Source organism: Quercus lobata, chromosome 4 (assembly GCF_001633185.2).
Source record: "Quercus lobata isolate SW786 chromosome 4, ValleyOak3.0 Primary Assembly, whole genome shotgun sequence".
NCBI classification, from domain to species: domain Eukaryota; kingdom Viridiplantae; phylum Streptophyta; class Magnoliopsida; order Fagales; family Fagaceae; genus Quercus; species Quercus lobata.
The window spans coordinates 87,252,933-87,268,101 of NC_044907.1; the positions used below are offsets into that span (position 1 = coordinate 87,252,933).

The 15,169-nt window shown below is 31.5% G+C and overlaps 1 protein-coding gene across 2 annotated transcripts; it reads left to right on the plus strand.

Annotated features, from left to right (window-relative positions):
* Positions 1-1,788: 1,788 nt before the first annotated feature.
* On the plus strand, positions 1,789-13,046 carry LOC115986875 (DEAD-box ATP-dependent RNA helicase 36). Of its 2 annotated transcripts, none has more exons than XM_031110232.1 (7): positions 1,789-1,994; positions 2,633-3,474; positions 4,016-4,338; positions 7,547-7,750; positions 7,836-7,917; positions 10,715-10,813; positions 12,690-13,046. In XM_031110232.1, the coding sequence occupies exons 2-7, from the start codon at positions 2,863-2,865 to the stop codon at positions 12,846-12,848; spliced, it is 1,479 nt and encodes a 492-aa protein (XP_030966092.1). In that variant the 5' UTR covers positions 1,789-1,994; positions 2,633-2,862; the 3' UTR covers positions 12,849-13,046. The 2 variants fall into 2 exon arrangements, with proteins under 2 accessions (XP_030966092.1, XP_030966093.1); XM_031110233.1 differs by having other exon boundaries at positions 2,862-3,474.
* The last annotated feature ends 2,123 nt before the right edge of the window (positions 13,047-15,169 follow it).

The window sequence follows — 15,169 nt, forward strand, 5'->3', positions numbered from 1 at the left end:
TATGTGTATGTTTATGTGTGTGTGTGTATATTTATGTTTATGTGTATGTGCATGTGTGTTTATGTTTATGTTCATTTATGTTTATGCATGTTTATATATGATTTTGGCGTGCTAAATTGAGCCTTTATGTGTGTTTATATTTATATTTAAGTTTATGTGTATGTATGTTTACGTTTATGTGAGTTTATACGTGTTTATGTGTATGTGAGTTTATACGTGTTTATGTGTATGTGTGTTTATATTTATGTATATGTATATTTATGTGTATGTGTATGTATATTTATGTGTATTTGTATGTGTATGTGTATGTGTATGTGTATGTTTATGTATGTGTGCTTGTGTAAGTGTATGTGTATGTGTATGTGTGCTTATGTATGTGTACTTGTATGTGTATGTGTATGTGTGTGTTTATGTATGTGTATGTATGTGTGCTTGTGTAAGTGTATGTGTATGTGTATGTGTGCTTATGTATGTGTATGTGTATGTGTAGGTCTCTTTGTCTTTTTCAGATTCAGGTGCAATACCCTGATGCAATTGTAATTAATGGCTGAGATTAAAAGTTGAAAAAACAACTTTCAATCTCAATAATTAAATAAAATATATTAAACGAGAGTTAAAAAGTAAAAAAAAAAAAAATGTAAAAAAATACTTCCGACAGTGCAACTGATCTCAGTCTGTCTTTCTTCTCTCACCATTTTTTTTTTTTTTTACGCAGTGCTTTGTTCTTCTTCCTTTTATTTCTTTTTATACGTCGTCAAGGCTGACAGGAGAAGAGTGAACGAAAGCCACGTCAAGAAAGGAAATCGAAGATTGTGCTGCCGAGCCAAAGACTATGAAAATCTCTTCCTCTCAACTCAGACGATCCTCTTAGGTGAAATTGTGGCTCACGAGGCTTCACTGGATTATGGTGTGTGATTTTTGGTTATTTATTTATTTATTTGAGATTATGAAGTAAATAATTTTTATATTTTGCTTACCCTTTCTATTTTCTGAAAACACTTTTCTGAAAAATACCATTTTTTTGCTTTGCTTTCAGTCTATCATTCTTGCTTGTGGTATATTATATTTTTCATCATTATTTTCATTTTCTTCTAAATTATTTTGAAGTTCATTATCAAGATTTGTTGTATTACAAAATTGAACATCATTTTCTTCTAAATTATTTTGGTGAATTTCTTGCTCATTTGTGATATTTTCATCTAAATTTTGTGTTATATTTTATTTATTATTAATAACAAATTTATCCATTGATCCTTTTTGAGACTCAATTAATTTTTTTTTTTTCTTCTTTTAAGTTTTTCATATCCATATGCATATTTTCTAGTAGACATTTATGATAAAACAATATATTTATAAAGATTAAAATAAAAAATAACTTTCAAATGTAGAGCAAATGAGAAATAGAACCTGATTTATATAAAAAGTATTGTTGTAATTTCACTGAACAATAACAAATTTTTAGCAATCTTAACCTGCATAAATTTAAAAAAAAATTAAGCACAAGCAAAACAAAAATTTAAGCACAGCCATAACACTAACACAAGACTTATTAATAAGACCCACCCATCAAAAAAAAAAAAAAAAAAAAAAAACAAAACAAAACAAATCCTAACTATAGCCAAAAAAAAAAAAATGCAGGCTTTAAAAAAAAAAAAAAAAAACTTGAAGGCCCAAACTTAACGCCCAGTCCAGGGAGGATCTAGGCAGCCATAATGATAAACTGATAAGTGATAAACAAAGTTACAAAACCAGCCAGGGACAGGGAGGGCCCAAATAAACAAAGTTATCTTATATAAGTTCTAAACAAATAAAAGCCCAAATATTTATAATTTTATACCTGATTCCTGAACCTCAGAACCTGATACGGTGAGGTGAGCAGGTGAGACTTGAGAGAGGCGGAGAGCAGAGAATCAGAGAGAGGCTGAGATGAGAACAGACTGAACAGTGGAGACTGGAGACTAGAGAGAGGCGGAGAGCAGAGACTGGAGAGAAAGGTAAAATTTTTAGGGTTTTGAGTGGATTTATTTGTTTTGTTTTGTGGTTAATCTCTGAGACCGGATTTGTAGTTTATCTGTTTGTTTTTTGGTCAATGATTTTGTTTAGAACCAATGTTTAATAGGATTTACCAAAATTTTTGGCCATTTTTTGAACTTTTTGGATTAATTCTAGCAATGGGTAGTTCTTAGTTTTTTTTTTTTCTGAAATACATTGAAAATGCTGCTGCTATTAGTTGTATGCATAATTTATGGTTGTAATTAAAGTGATGGTAGATGAAATCTTAGGTCATTTTTTGAACTTTTTGGATTCATTTTAGCAATGCGTAGGTCTTAGTTTTTTTTTTTTTTTTTTTTTTTTTTTTTTTTCCTGAAATACATTGAAAATGCTGCTGCTATTAGTTGTATGCGTAATTTATGGTTCTAATTAAAATGGCACTGAATTCCACCTAGTACTGGTTCATAAAACTAGCATGGCCCAATCTCTAAACAATCGTGTGTCCTGGGTGTAATTATTATATTAGATAATTTTTCGTTTATTTGTGTGCCCAACGATATGTTTGGCTTGTGCTGAAACTGGTTGGACATTGGAGCTTCCATCTTTTTCCCTGACTTTTATTTTCATGCTGATCTGGCAGGAGGACAGAGCAAACTGTCTTTGGGAGTAAAACGATAACTAGATTTTGGTGGGGCCGTTAACTTAAACTGTAGAAGTGAATCCTTGATTTTTTTTTTTCTGGTAGCTGCTTAACCTCACACAGTTGAAAGAACTCCAATTAATTCTTTTGGAGAAGTTTGTAAAGGATAGTTTCATGTGAATGTAATTTTCTGGTCCCAAACTGTTGACCTTTCACTTCTTGTAAACAGAATGGATCAAGATGCTTTAGTTGACAAGGATTTCCCCCTATTTTCGAAACCCACCAAACGCTCTAAACCAACTGCCACAACCAGCACCAGCACCACCGCCCAAAACATTGGGGCAAACACCCCACATATTGAAAAATCAACAAACATTGACCATGATACTACCACCACCGCCACATTTGCCAACCTTGGCCTCGCTGAGTGGGCAGTGCAGACCTGCAAAGAGCTCGGAATGCACAAACCCACACCGGTGCAAACCCACTGCATACCAAAAATCCTTGCAGGCCGTGATGTACTCGGTCTTGCACAGACTGGCAGTGGCAAGACTGCTGCATTTGCATTGCCTATCCTGCACCGCCTCGCTGAAGATCCCTTTGGCATCTTTGGGTTGGTGGTGACACCAACAAGGGAGCTTGCATACCAGTTGGCTGAGCAGTTTAGGGCGCTTGGGTCATGCTTGCATTTGCGGTGTACTGTGGTTGTTGGAGGAATGGACATGCTGAACCAGGCAAAGACTTTGATGACAAGGCCACATTTGGTGATTGCAACTCCAGGGAGGATCAAGGTCTTGCTGGAAGAAAATCCTGATATTCCTCCCTTGTTCTCCAATGCTAGGGTAATCATTTTTATTTTTATTTTTTATTTTTTTTATAATCTAACCTTTTTGTTTTGTTTTGGTTTTGTTAATCCAACTCAACAGTGATGGATCTTGTTTCAAATAATTGTTGTCAGCCAAATTAATTGATTTTAGATGCTTTAATATGTAATGTGGTGCAACCTATAGAACTTTCTTGGAGTGACTATTTTTAATTAATCTATCCTTTCATTTTTCAATATTTTAAGTTCATTGATCAACACTTTTAAGAATTTTTCAGAAGCATGTTCACCATGTTTTTAAACCATAATCCACAAATTAATTATCATCATCATTATTGCCATGTTGTGCTTGTCAAGTGTCAACTTGCACTAGAATGGGGTCAGCAAACTCCATTGGAGTTGATTATGCAGCCTCATTGTCTTTTTCTCTGAGATTGATTTGCTTGCAACTGAGTTTTGCACATCATCAATTCTAAATTTACACTTAAGGTGAAACATTTAGTGATTCTTTGTTTTTTTAATCGAAGTACTTATTTATATGTTCCTTTTGTTTTGTTTAGTTCTTAGTTTTGGATGAAGCAGATAGAGTTCTAGATGTTGGATTTGAAGAGGAATTGAGGGTGGTCTTTAAGTGTTTGCCAAAAAATCGGCAAACTCTATTATTTTCTGCAACAATGACAAGTGAACTGGAAGCACTTCTTGAGCTTTCTGCAAATAAGGCATACTTCTACGAGGCATACGAAGGCTTTAAGACAGTTGCCACTCTAAAACAGCAGTATATTTTTATTCCTAACAATGTGAAGGATGTTTATCTAATGCACATTTTGTCTAAAATAGAAGATATGGGTGTTCGGTCCGCCATCATATTTGTCTCCACCTGCAGGTACTATTTCCTTGAACAATACAGTCTGAATTTTTGAAACTGTTTTCTGATGTTTTTTGTAGTTTATTGTCTTTCCCAATTGCACTTGCACATATAATCACAATAAACATTTGGTTGTTGTGAACCTTTCAATAGCAATATATGCATATGCAATGAAAGTACTTATTATATATCCTTGCTCCAGACTTGCTTTCTGCCTCAACAATAGGAAAAAAAGAGAGTGTAATTTACATTTTTTTATTATTTGTTTGATAAGTATAATTTGCCATTTTTTTTTAATATGAGTGTGTTTATGAAATAATCTGCACATATATGGTCCAAATCAATAAGACTTTTGAGTATGCATTCAAGTGAGAACTAGAGTTGGGATGTTAGTTGCTGGTTTGCCTTTGTTGTTTAAAACTTCAAGCTTTGAAGTTTGAAGTCACCAACCTGTTGTATTGATACCACTGATAGTGAGTTGAATTATGTACCATATATATAGGCTTCTATATGATTTGGATTCTTAGGACCAAGCTTTCTCATGCAAATTTAGTTTGTTGGTTGAACCATTTCCACTTGCTATACAAATGGAGCACCTTTTCATAAGATATCAACAACAATAGCTAAATCAACAATGCTTTGTGTTTGTGCTTTCTGCACTAAATCCATCTTAAAATCTGCTCCTGCTCTTATTTGATTGGAGGAATGAGTAAAACCATTACTCTGTTAGAGCATTAGCATTAGGCTCAACAAACCAAATTTTTACAACAAATATAGCTAAACTAACTTAAAACTGGTTTGCATCAACAGCCTTTAGACAAAATGTCATTATTGAACAGTAACTCAATACCCATTAAAAAAAAAAAAGAAAAAAAAAAAGCAGACCACCACAAATGACTTAATATTTGTTTTCTGTGTGCGTGTGTGTGCACATCTGAAAATTCTCACTCTCTCTATCTCTCTCTCTCCTACTCATTGTCTCGATCCCTATGGTGGAGAACAAGAACCTCTTTGCTGGGTCCAAGCCCCACTCACCCATCGATCTTCTCAAGTTTCAATTTGAGGGCTTCAACAGCTGGCACTTGATCATCAAATGCGGTGTTGAGGTTGGATCAGATGCTCGCCTCCGCTTCTTGATCTCCTTTGGAGGATTTTGCTTTATTTTTCATTTAATTTCTCAATAATTGGTTTTGTGTGTATGAGTGCTTGAGTGACTATGGGTGGCTGAATTGGGGATTCTAATCATCTTGTTGTTGTTGTTGTTGTTGGCTGTGTGCGTTTTAATTAGGGCGTGAAGATTGGGGAAGATTTTGACTGAAAATTGTGAAAGAGTGGAAGAGATTGGAGAGAGAAACAATATTACCATTTACTTCTACTTATCAAAAAAAAAAAAAGATTGGAGAGAGAAGAAATAATATTTATATAAATAGACAAATAAATATTAAGCTTGATGCAGGTCTATGTGAATTTAAGTTTGCTGAAATTGTAAAAGTAGGATTTTCAGACCAGATTTGGCTAAATCTGTATTGAGCTTGGTGGGAATGCTCCTATACATAAGCTAATTGGCTACTTTTTATTGAAATAATGTTTGGCGTTGAACCTTGAATCCTTGATCTTAATGTAAATGATTAAATGCTTTCATATCCTGAGGGATTTTGGTGCTTTATAATTTGGGAATAGCCCAATGTCTGCCAAGACTAAGATAGGGCCTCATTACCCAATACCCAACTTCCCTGAGGGAAACAAAATAAAAGAAGAAAAAAAGAAAGGGGGAAAAAATGAATTAGAAAAAGAGGAAAAATCGGGGCCTCCTGTAGCTTGTAAGTTTGGCCTATAGCATGTAGCTAGAGATATTTAGCAACAATTTTCCTATTTGACATTTAGTTTGATGGCTTGTTGAATGATGAAATATGATCCTTTAACATACAACTTGATACATACCTGTTTTCATTTTGAAAGACTTAAATAAAATTAGGTGGGACATAGATGTGTGTTTTCTAGTCATCCTGGTTTGCTTTGGCCCACCTCGTCCATTAATAGCTAGCTGTATTATATTTTCTCAGCTAGCACTAATTTCTTGCCTGCCGTTTTAGATATGTGTGTTGGCCAGTCAACTATTGCTTGAACTTCCAGTTAGGTCAAGTTTGATTGCAAAAACATTGTGCCAAAATAAGAAGTCTGTCATTGGTATATACAATTTAGGATTGGCTAATTCTTTTTTTTTGGATAATATAGGATTGGCTAATTCTGATTCAGCTCTGAACAATTTTAGCTAATTTTTCAGTTGTGGTTTCTATTTTTTCACTTCTTTTCTCCCAAATTGTATCCTCATTTGAGTGTGATCATAAATTTCTTACCTGTTCTCAACAATGAAATTATTCAAAATATCGTAACCAAACCTTCTTATGTCAGAGTATGATATGAATTACAACCTTAAATCTTTTGTCATGATGCAAAGTTGTTCATGGTTACATTCTAGTTTTTTTATTTTATTGGGGTGAGGTGTTCCAATATAGTTTTCATTATCAAAGTTTCAGGGCTATAATAAAAGTCAACTGATATAGCCATGATGTAATTCCTCTCTCTAAATATTGGAGTCTCATGAGTAATGTCATTTTCTATTTACTTATTAAAAAAAAAAAAAAAGAGTAATGTCGTTTCCCCTTGTGCCTTTGGGAACTTAAAGTCTGAGTCATGTCACCCAATGGCTGTAGATGTTTCCCTTCGGCTTTTTGGCTTTATCATTTGTTTTTTCTTCCTTAGATCATAATCAATAGCATCTTCATTTCCACATAGCATTATCTTAGTATTTTTCTAGATGATGTAATGAGTTTTAACATTTGGTCTACTTATTAAAAAAAAATGATGTAATGATTTAGATATTTCAACCATTATCTTAGTATTTGGTGTTCATAATTGTGAACAAAAAGTATTTTTTATCATTAATAAAACTCATTACTTATTAAAAAATTAAGCATTATCTTAATATTAAAAAAAAATGATGTAATGAGTTGGATATTTCAAGCATTATCTTTGTATTTGGTGTTCATCATTGTGAATATGAAGTCTTTTTATCTTTAGTAAAACTCATAAAAAAATTAAGCATTATCTTAGTTGTTCATTTCAGTGAAGAAAGTTTATAATATAAAAATGTGCATTGATTTCTCATCCACAGTATGAGCAATACTTGTATGACTTATCAAAAAAAAAAACATTGTGGATGCAGGAGCTGTCACCTTTTGAGTTTATTACTGGAAGAGCTTGATCAGGAAGTAGCAGCATTACATTCTTTTAAATCTCAGTCTCTAAGGCTTGCTGCTCTACATCGATTCAAATCTGGACAAGTTCCTGTATTGCTCGCAACTGATGTTGCCAGCCGTGGTTTGGATATTCCTACAGTTGATCTTGTTGTAAATTACGATATTCCTAGGTTACATCTCTTGACTAATTTTAGTTATTGTCAATTTCCCTATAAGACATCTGTATGTTGGGATTTAACTGCCAGCCCACTGCAGGTACACTAGAGATTATACCCATCGTGTGGGGCGTACGGCAAGAGCAGGCAGAGGAGGGCTGGCTGTGAGCTTTGTTACCGAGGTAAGTAGTGAAAATATTGCTGGAAATGATATAGAGATCTATATAGAACTCTTTATGTTTCTCAGAGCATCATTTGATCATGCATCAAAGCTGAAAGTATCTTTGGTAAAGATTTTAATGCTAACAATTATGTCACGAGTGATTTCTTTCTATGAATGGCTAAACTCCTATGTGTCATTATGAATTTGGGATGCTTTCTTGTTTGTCTTACCACAAATGCCACTTGCAGTGCTTTTGTGCTACACACATGCCCACACACACACACATACAGTAGCAGTAAGACCCAAAATCCTCTTTTGTCAGGGTGCATCGTTTTGCATACCCCTTGTGTATGTGGGTTGAGCCCTCTAGCACTTCTTTATAAATATATTTATTGAAAAAAAGGTCTTATATAAACAATGGTGGATGCTAGGTTCTGCATCTCCATCCCTGTCTAACAGATTTCAAGAGAATGTATAGATACTATTTAAAGACAAATTCCTCAACAATTCTCCTTGACTATTTGCTGGGTGCGGTTTAGGGGTGCTTTACTTTGGGATATGCTTACTATAATTTTTTATCTACAATGAAAAAAAATCCTATATAGACAAACTTTTTTTTTTTTTTTAAAAGGAAAAAGGGGAAAAAAAAAAAATTTTGAATGTGATACCTTCAGCTTCTGTCCCTCCTGCTTTTAAGGATTAAGGATGATTTTTTTGTTAGGGTCCGTTTGGGATCCATTTATTTTGTTGAAATTGAAAATTTTTTGCTGAAAATACTGTAAATAAAAGTAAAAGTTAGCTGAAATAGTACAGTAAACTCATGAATAATACCAAAAAGTGCAGTAAGACCCATGAATAGTAACAAAAATAAGTTAAATAGTAAAATAAATTGGCAAATATAATCTTTGTCAAACAGACACTTAAACTCTAACTTCTCATCATTTATCTTAGGTTCTGCATCTCCATTCCTGTCTAACAGATTTCAAGAGAATGTATAGATACTATTTAAAGACAAATTCCTCAACAATTCTCCTTGACTATTTGCTGGGTGCGGTTTAGGGGTGCTTTACTTTGGGATATGCTTACTATAATTTTTTATCTACAATGAAAAAAAATCCTATATAGACAATCTTTTTTTTTTAAAAAAAAGGAAAAAGGGAAAAAAAAAAAAATGAATGTGACACCTTCAGCTTCTGTCCCTTTTGCTTTTAAGGATTAAGGATGATTTTATTATTAGGGCCCATTTGGGATCCGTTTATTTTGCTGAAACTGAAAATTTTTTGCTGAAAGTACTGTAAATAAAAGTAAAAGTTAGCTGAAATAGTACAGTAAACTCATGAATAGTACCAAAAAGTGCAGTAAGACCCATGAATAGTAACAAAAATAAGTTAAATAATAAAATAAATTGGCAAATATAATCTTTGCCAAACGGACACTTTAACTTCTCATCATTGACATTTATCTTAAGTTCTTAACATAAGCTTTTTGTACATTAGAAGCCACACATAGTGATGTCACATCCATAGCATGGTTAAAGAAGCAATATCCTCTTTGGAAGTCTAGGTTAAGGCAAGGCCCAAGAATAAGTGTCCATACTAGTTACCTATGGTTTTATATTTTATTTGGTTATTCTAGAGTCAATGGTATTTTAGTAATTCTACAATAGAAATGGGCCTTGGGTTTTATTTTTATTAATAAGTAGTTTTATTTTTTAGTTCATGGTTTTTATTTTTTTCTCTGTTTGTGGAATTGGTTCAATTCAATTAGGGTTTGGTTTAATAGTCTAAGTATGGGTCATAGTTCTATTAGGAGAAGACAAGGTTACGGTCTATGTAAATGTGTTATTGTATTCAAATAAGTGGGAGTTGATTAATGATAATATTGAGTGTTTTGAGCATTAAGGCATGTTGGCCTTCGCGTGTTTCTTTTCTCCCGCTCTCTTCTCTCTTTTCTTCTTCTTCTTCTCTTTCTTGTGGTAATGATTGTTCACAAGTATTGTGCATATAGCCCCTCGATGCCATAAAATTCTCTCTTTGCTTCTTTCTTACAACACCTTTCTTTTTCCTATCAACACCCTAAAATCCCACATAATTCTTCTACTAGATAGCCATAAAAAATTCATCAAACCATCTTTTAATTTCTAACACAACCTCACAACCCTTTCTTCAACAATTCTGAACCCTAGACCCACAAGTTCTCCTAACCCTAAACCCTCCACAAGCACATGTAGACAAATTCCCCAATTTGTCCTATGTCACATGGTAGGAATAATCCAGTTTTTTTTTTTTTTTTTTTCAGTAGATTAGCAACCATATTTTAAGTGGCAACTAAGAAAAAATGTGATTCAATTTCTCCGAACTTCATGCATCTTGTTATATCTTTTCACGGAGAACTCCAGCTTCAATGGGAAGTTTATCCAGTGTATACAATACTCCATGAAACATTCTCATCAATTTTCTAGGTAGCTAGATAGATCACACCAGTATTTTCTCTATTTAAAATAAATAGAGTTGAAATTTTCTGGATTTCTAGTACTTCTTAAAACAAGGTCTCTCACTCACCATTGCGCAATGAAGATGCACAAGATCTTCCTTAGATTCAATGCCATAGAGTCTATTGCATTTCCATATTCCTTGTCTTTATAGCTTTCAACTCTTGTCTGAGTATTGTTGCAGGACAACTGTCCCAAGAATAATCAACTTACAGATTTTTGCTGAGAATTTGCATACTATATATCTTAGCTAGTGAAGACCCTCATGGGTATATGAGACCAGTTCTAAATTGTTTTCTTTACTTCTAATGTTTGTTGTATGCAGAATGATGTTGCTCTCATTCATGAAATAGAAGCTGATATTGGAAAACAGTTGGAAGCATTTGAATGTAAAGAGAATGAGGTGCTTTCTGATATTACAAAGGTAAGATCTCTCAGAATGATTTTGGTGATTTTACTAGATTTGTAGCCGGATTGTCACATTAAAAATTCATTGCTACTCTTTCTAATTGGTTTGGTATAGCTTTTTTTAATTGGCTTATTTTGCTTAAATAATAAGCTAGGCAAAAATATAATTGTTCTACTTCCTAGAAAAAAAGTGAGGCTTTAAAAATATGTACATAAGCAAAAAAATGCCCAAGCGAAAACAGCCAAGCCAAACCAAGAGCTTTTTATAAGTGACTTTTATATGATGAATTTTTCTCTTACGCTACTCCAAAAAGAAGTCTCGTTGGCAATAAGCTTTGCACTGAGGAAGAGTTTTTAATATCTGAGAAATTGTAGTTCTTCCAATTTATGCTAATCAGAACTTTCCAGTTTTCATCCATTTCAGTTACAAATAGATAGATGATGGATGTAATAAATAATTTCATTTGATTTATATAACCATTCAAATTCATTTGAAAGCATTGATGTTCATTTTCTAACTTTTTAATTGTCATATAACTATCTATAAACTTGCTTGATGATTATGCATGCTCAGTGTCCCACATGCATCCAAATTAATAGTTTTGTCATCCTCAAGGACCAAGGTTAAATACCTATAGATGTATGGTTGAAAAGTAGGGTTCCAAGGCGGTGAGGTAGCTATGGAAAAAATATAAATAACAGTTTTTTTTTTTTTGAATGGATAAGACCAACCTTGTCCCATATTAGTTCAATACTTTAATGTCCCGAGCTCTGAGTTTCCTAAGATGCAATTGAATATTCTTATATTTATATAAGAATTTTCAGTTGCATCTTAGGTAACAGAACTTTAGACATTTGGAACTTGGTCCTGTTACTTTTAATTTGGAAATAAGAAAAGGATAAATATAATATAAGAATTTTTTTGGGATGATTTATGACTTATTTGGAAGGAAACTTATAAAAATAAGTATTTATAATTCTTTTCATAAGTGAAGTACAATGGATTGATCACCCTAGGTTCATTCACTGTTAGAAGTGCATGGGAAGGGTTAAAGACTAAAAAGCTGGGTTTAGCATGGGGCAGCATGCATTACTGGTCTTGTAAAGTATAAAAGCAGGCTTTATTCTTCTTCTTCTTCTTCTTCTTTTAAAAAAAAAAAAAAAAAAATCAATATTAGCCCTTTTATTGGAATATTTAGGCCTTACCTGTACCTTTTCTTTTAATATTTTGTAACTTTCAGTTTTCAAAAATCTCATTGATATTGGATTCCATATAATTACCAGGATTTCTGTCAAGTGCAAGTAATCTTTAAGATAATTAGACACTAGTAATGTGGTACACAACTTTTATATTAATCTAGCTTATCCTTTATTTTGAATGGTAAGAAGGTATGCCTTACTTTTCCCTTACTCTTACACATCCCCAGAATCTATCAATGTGTACCAACATGTCTGAATCAAATCCTGAAATGAAAACCTTTTCAATGCTGAATTATTATGAAACCTTAGGCCCAAAATTGTCATAATGCTTCAACAAAATGTCTTTTGGAGAAAACTTATGTTTTCGTTTAGGCTGTGATGAAATAGATGCTTATTCTTATAATGATTTTATCAAGATGCTATTATTTTTAGCTTTTCTCATCATTTCAGATTAGTGGTATGTATTAAGTATGTCAACATGTCTAAAGCTGTTATGGCCTATTAGTTTTTCTCTTTTGCTTGGCCAAGAGCTTTTTAGCATTTATTTATAAGAATAATCATGTTTGAATTCTCCCTTCTTCAAAAGAAAAAAAAAAAAAAATTGTATGAGACGTTATATTTGTTTGTCAAAAATCAAACTAAGTGGAGATCTCATTCCTGCCTGCTTAAGTATGTTCTACTTTAATATGCAGGTTTACAAGGCCAAACGCGTGGCAGTGATGAAGATGATGGATGACGGCTTTGACGAGAAAGAAAAAGAACGCAAGAAACAAAAATTGAAAACTCTAGCAGAGAAAGGATTGTTGAAGAAAAGGAGTAAAAAGAGAAAAAGAGATAAATCTACTAAATAGGTTGAAAATTGTAGTTTCACCTTTGTATTTCTACTAAATCAGTGAGTGACAACTTATTCGGATGAGTAATAGATGAGAGTTTTATATATGAGCCCCCATTTTGAAAATGTCAATATATTACATTGTTCTCTATAGAACATTAGCTCAATTTTGATTATGACCAAAAAATGAAATATATTGTCTATATTTATTTTTTTATTAAGGAGAGCTTAAGGTGATTTTCCCTTCTAAGCTGACAGTATAAGTTCTCTTTTTTGTTTTTGTTTGTTTTTTTTTGTTTTTTTTTGTTTTGGGATAAACAAACAAATCATGAAGATATTTGTATACTTATACACTGAATAAAAAAAAAATCAATATATATTAATCATCTAGTATTAAATAGTACAAGGAATCGAACCAAACCTTTTTCTAGTATGTCTTTAAGGGCTTTTGGACTCATTCACCCAAAGTTTTCAAAGAATCTTTGAAGTTATCCATATTATACCAAACGTTGGCCTATTTGTTGGGTAAAGTATCACTATTAAACTATTTTTTTTTTTTTTTTGTTATGGGTCAATTACAACAGATTATTTAAAAAATTGTAAAAAATATTGTGTCTTTTGGTATATCATTTTTAAATGGTGATTTTTGCAAAAATTAAGGAAAAGTTAAAATTTTTAGTTATAATTTTCCTTTTCTTGAATTTATAACTTTTATAAGTGAAATCCTGAGAAGTTTACAAGAAAACACTTTTTTAAAGTAATTCTCATTTCTTAAAAATTCTTTACTTTCAAAAGAGGGTTTAGAACATCTTGCATATCCACATGATTTTCCTTTCAAACCTCATTACATAGAATTTGTATAACTTGACATAAAACATGCATAATTCCTTTGAAATATAAGCATAAGCATATTTATCTAAAGCATTGTTATAAAAACACATCTTATAAAAACATGGGTTGCTAGACCCTCATGGCACATTACCTTAACCTTAGATATCAAATGTTAAAAAATAACCTTTTTTTTTTTTTTTTTTTAAGTGTGTTTTTAGGGTCAATATCTATACCAAAAAGACCATAAATAGTTAAATGAAACTAAGAGATCAAAACCATAAATAGTTAAATGAAGCTAAGAGATCAAAATTGAAAAGCATGTCGTTTGTCTTGGACAATAGTTTACTTTTAAATTGATTTAGAGGAAAGTTTTGTTAAACTCATTGTGCAGTGATTCAAACAACCATTCATATATAGTACTAATCACATGATTTATTAATAAGTTGCATAGATTTGTCAAAGTTATACTTTAATCACAACCATTCAAAAAAAAAAAAATCCATTTATATAGTTTATATTACTTGTAAGAAACCCTTTTTCTTATTAGGTAAGTTGCATAGATTGAATATGTGAAAATGTCAAGTTGTACTTTATAAAAAAAAATTAAAATTGGCAAGTTTCTCAATTTAATAATTTAGTATCCGTTTGATATCCAATAATTTTAAGATAATTTATTTACTAAATATGACACGAAAGATATAACTTTTGGTAGCTTTAATGTTCTAATTAACTCAATCGGGAAAATATCTTATTGTTGAATAAAAGATTTGGAGTTTAAACCTAAATTGATTAGTATCCTAACTTGAAGATAAGAGCAATCAAGACGGAGTGGATGCGATAAATTAAAATTCTATCCTAACCATTAAAATAAATGTTAATGGTGAGACAAAAAACTAAAAATGAACTTATTTTAGGAAAACTAATTTTATTAAACTAAAAAAAAAAAAACAAAAACCAAGATAATAAGCAAAATTCATTTCACTATAAATCAAAATTAGACCAGTTAGTAATATCTTATCGTCAAATAAGAAATTCGGAATTCAAACCAAACTTAAAAAAAAAAAAAAAAAAAAAAAAAACGCTGATGATAATGAATGATTATTATATTATAGATGTGATAGATTGAAATTCTATTTTTATTTTTATTTTTTAAAAAGTCAATATCAAATTATTTTATTTATTTATATAATTTGTAAAGAAAAATTCATTTCACTATAAATCTAAATTTTAGTGAATATTATGGATTTTAATGAGTTCAACAAGTCAAATATTTTATTATTGATTTAGAAACTCAGAATTCAAACCCAACTTACATTAAAAAAAGATAATAATATTAAAATTCAATCCTAACCATTAAAATAAATGTTAATAGTGAGACAAAAAACTAAAAATGAACTTATTTTAGGAAAACTAATTTTGTTTAAACTAAAAAAAAAAAAACCAAGATAATAAGCAAAATTCATTTCATTATAAAGCAAAATTTTAGTGAATATCGTGAATTTTAATTAG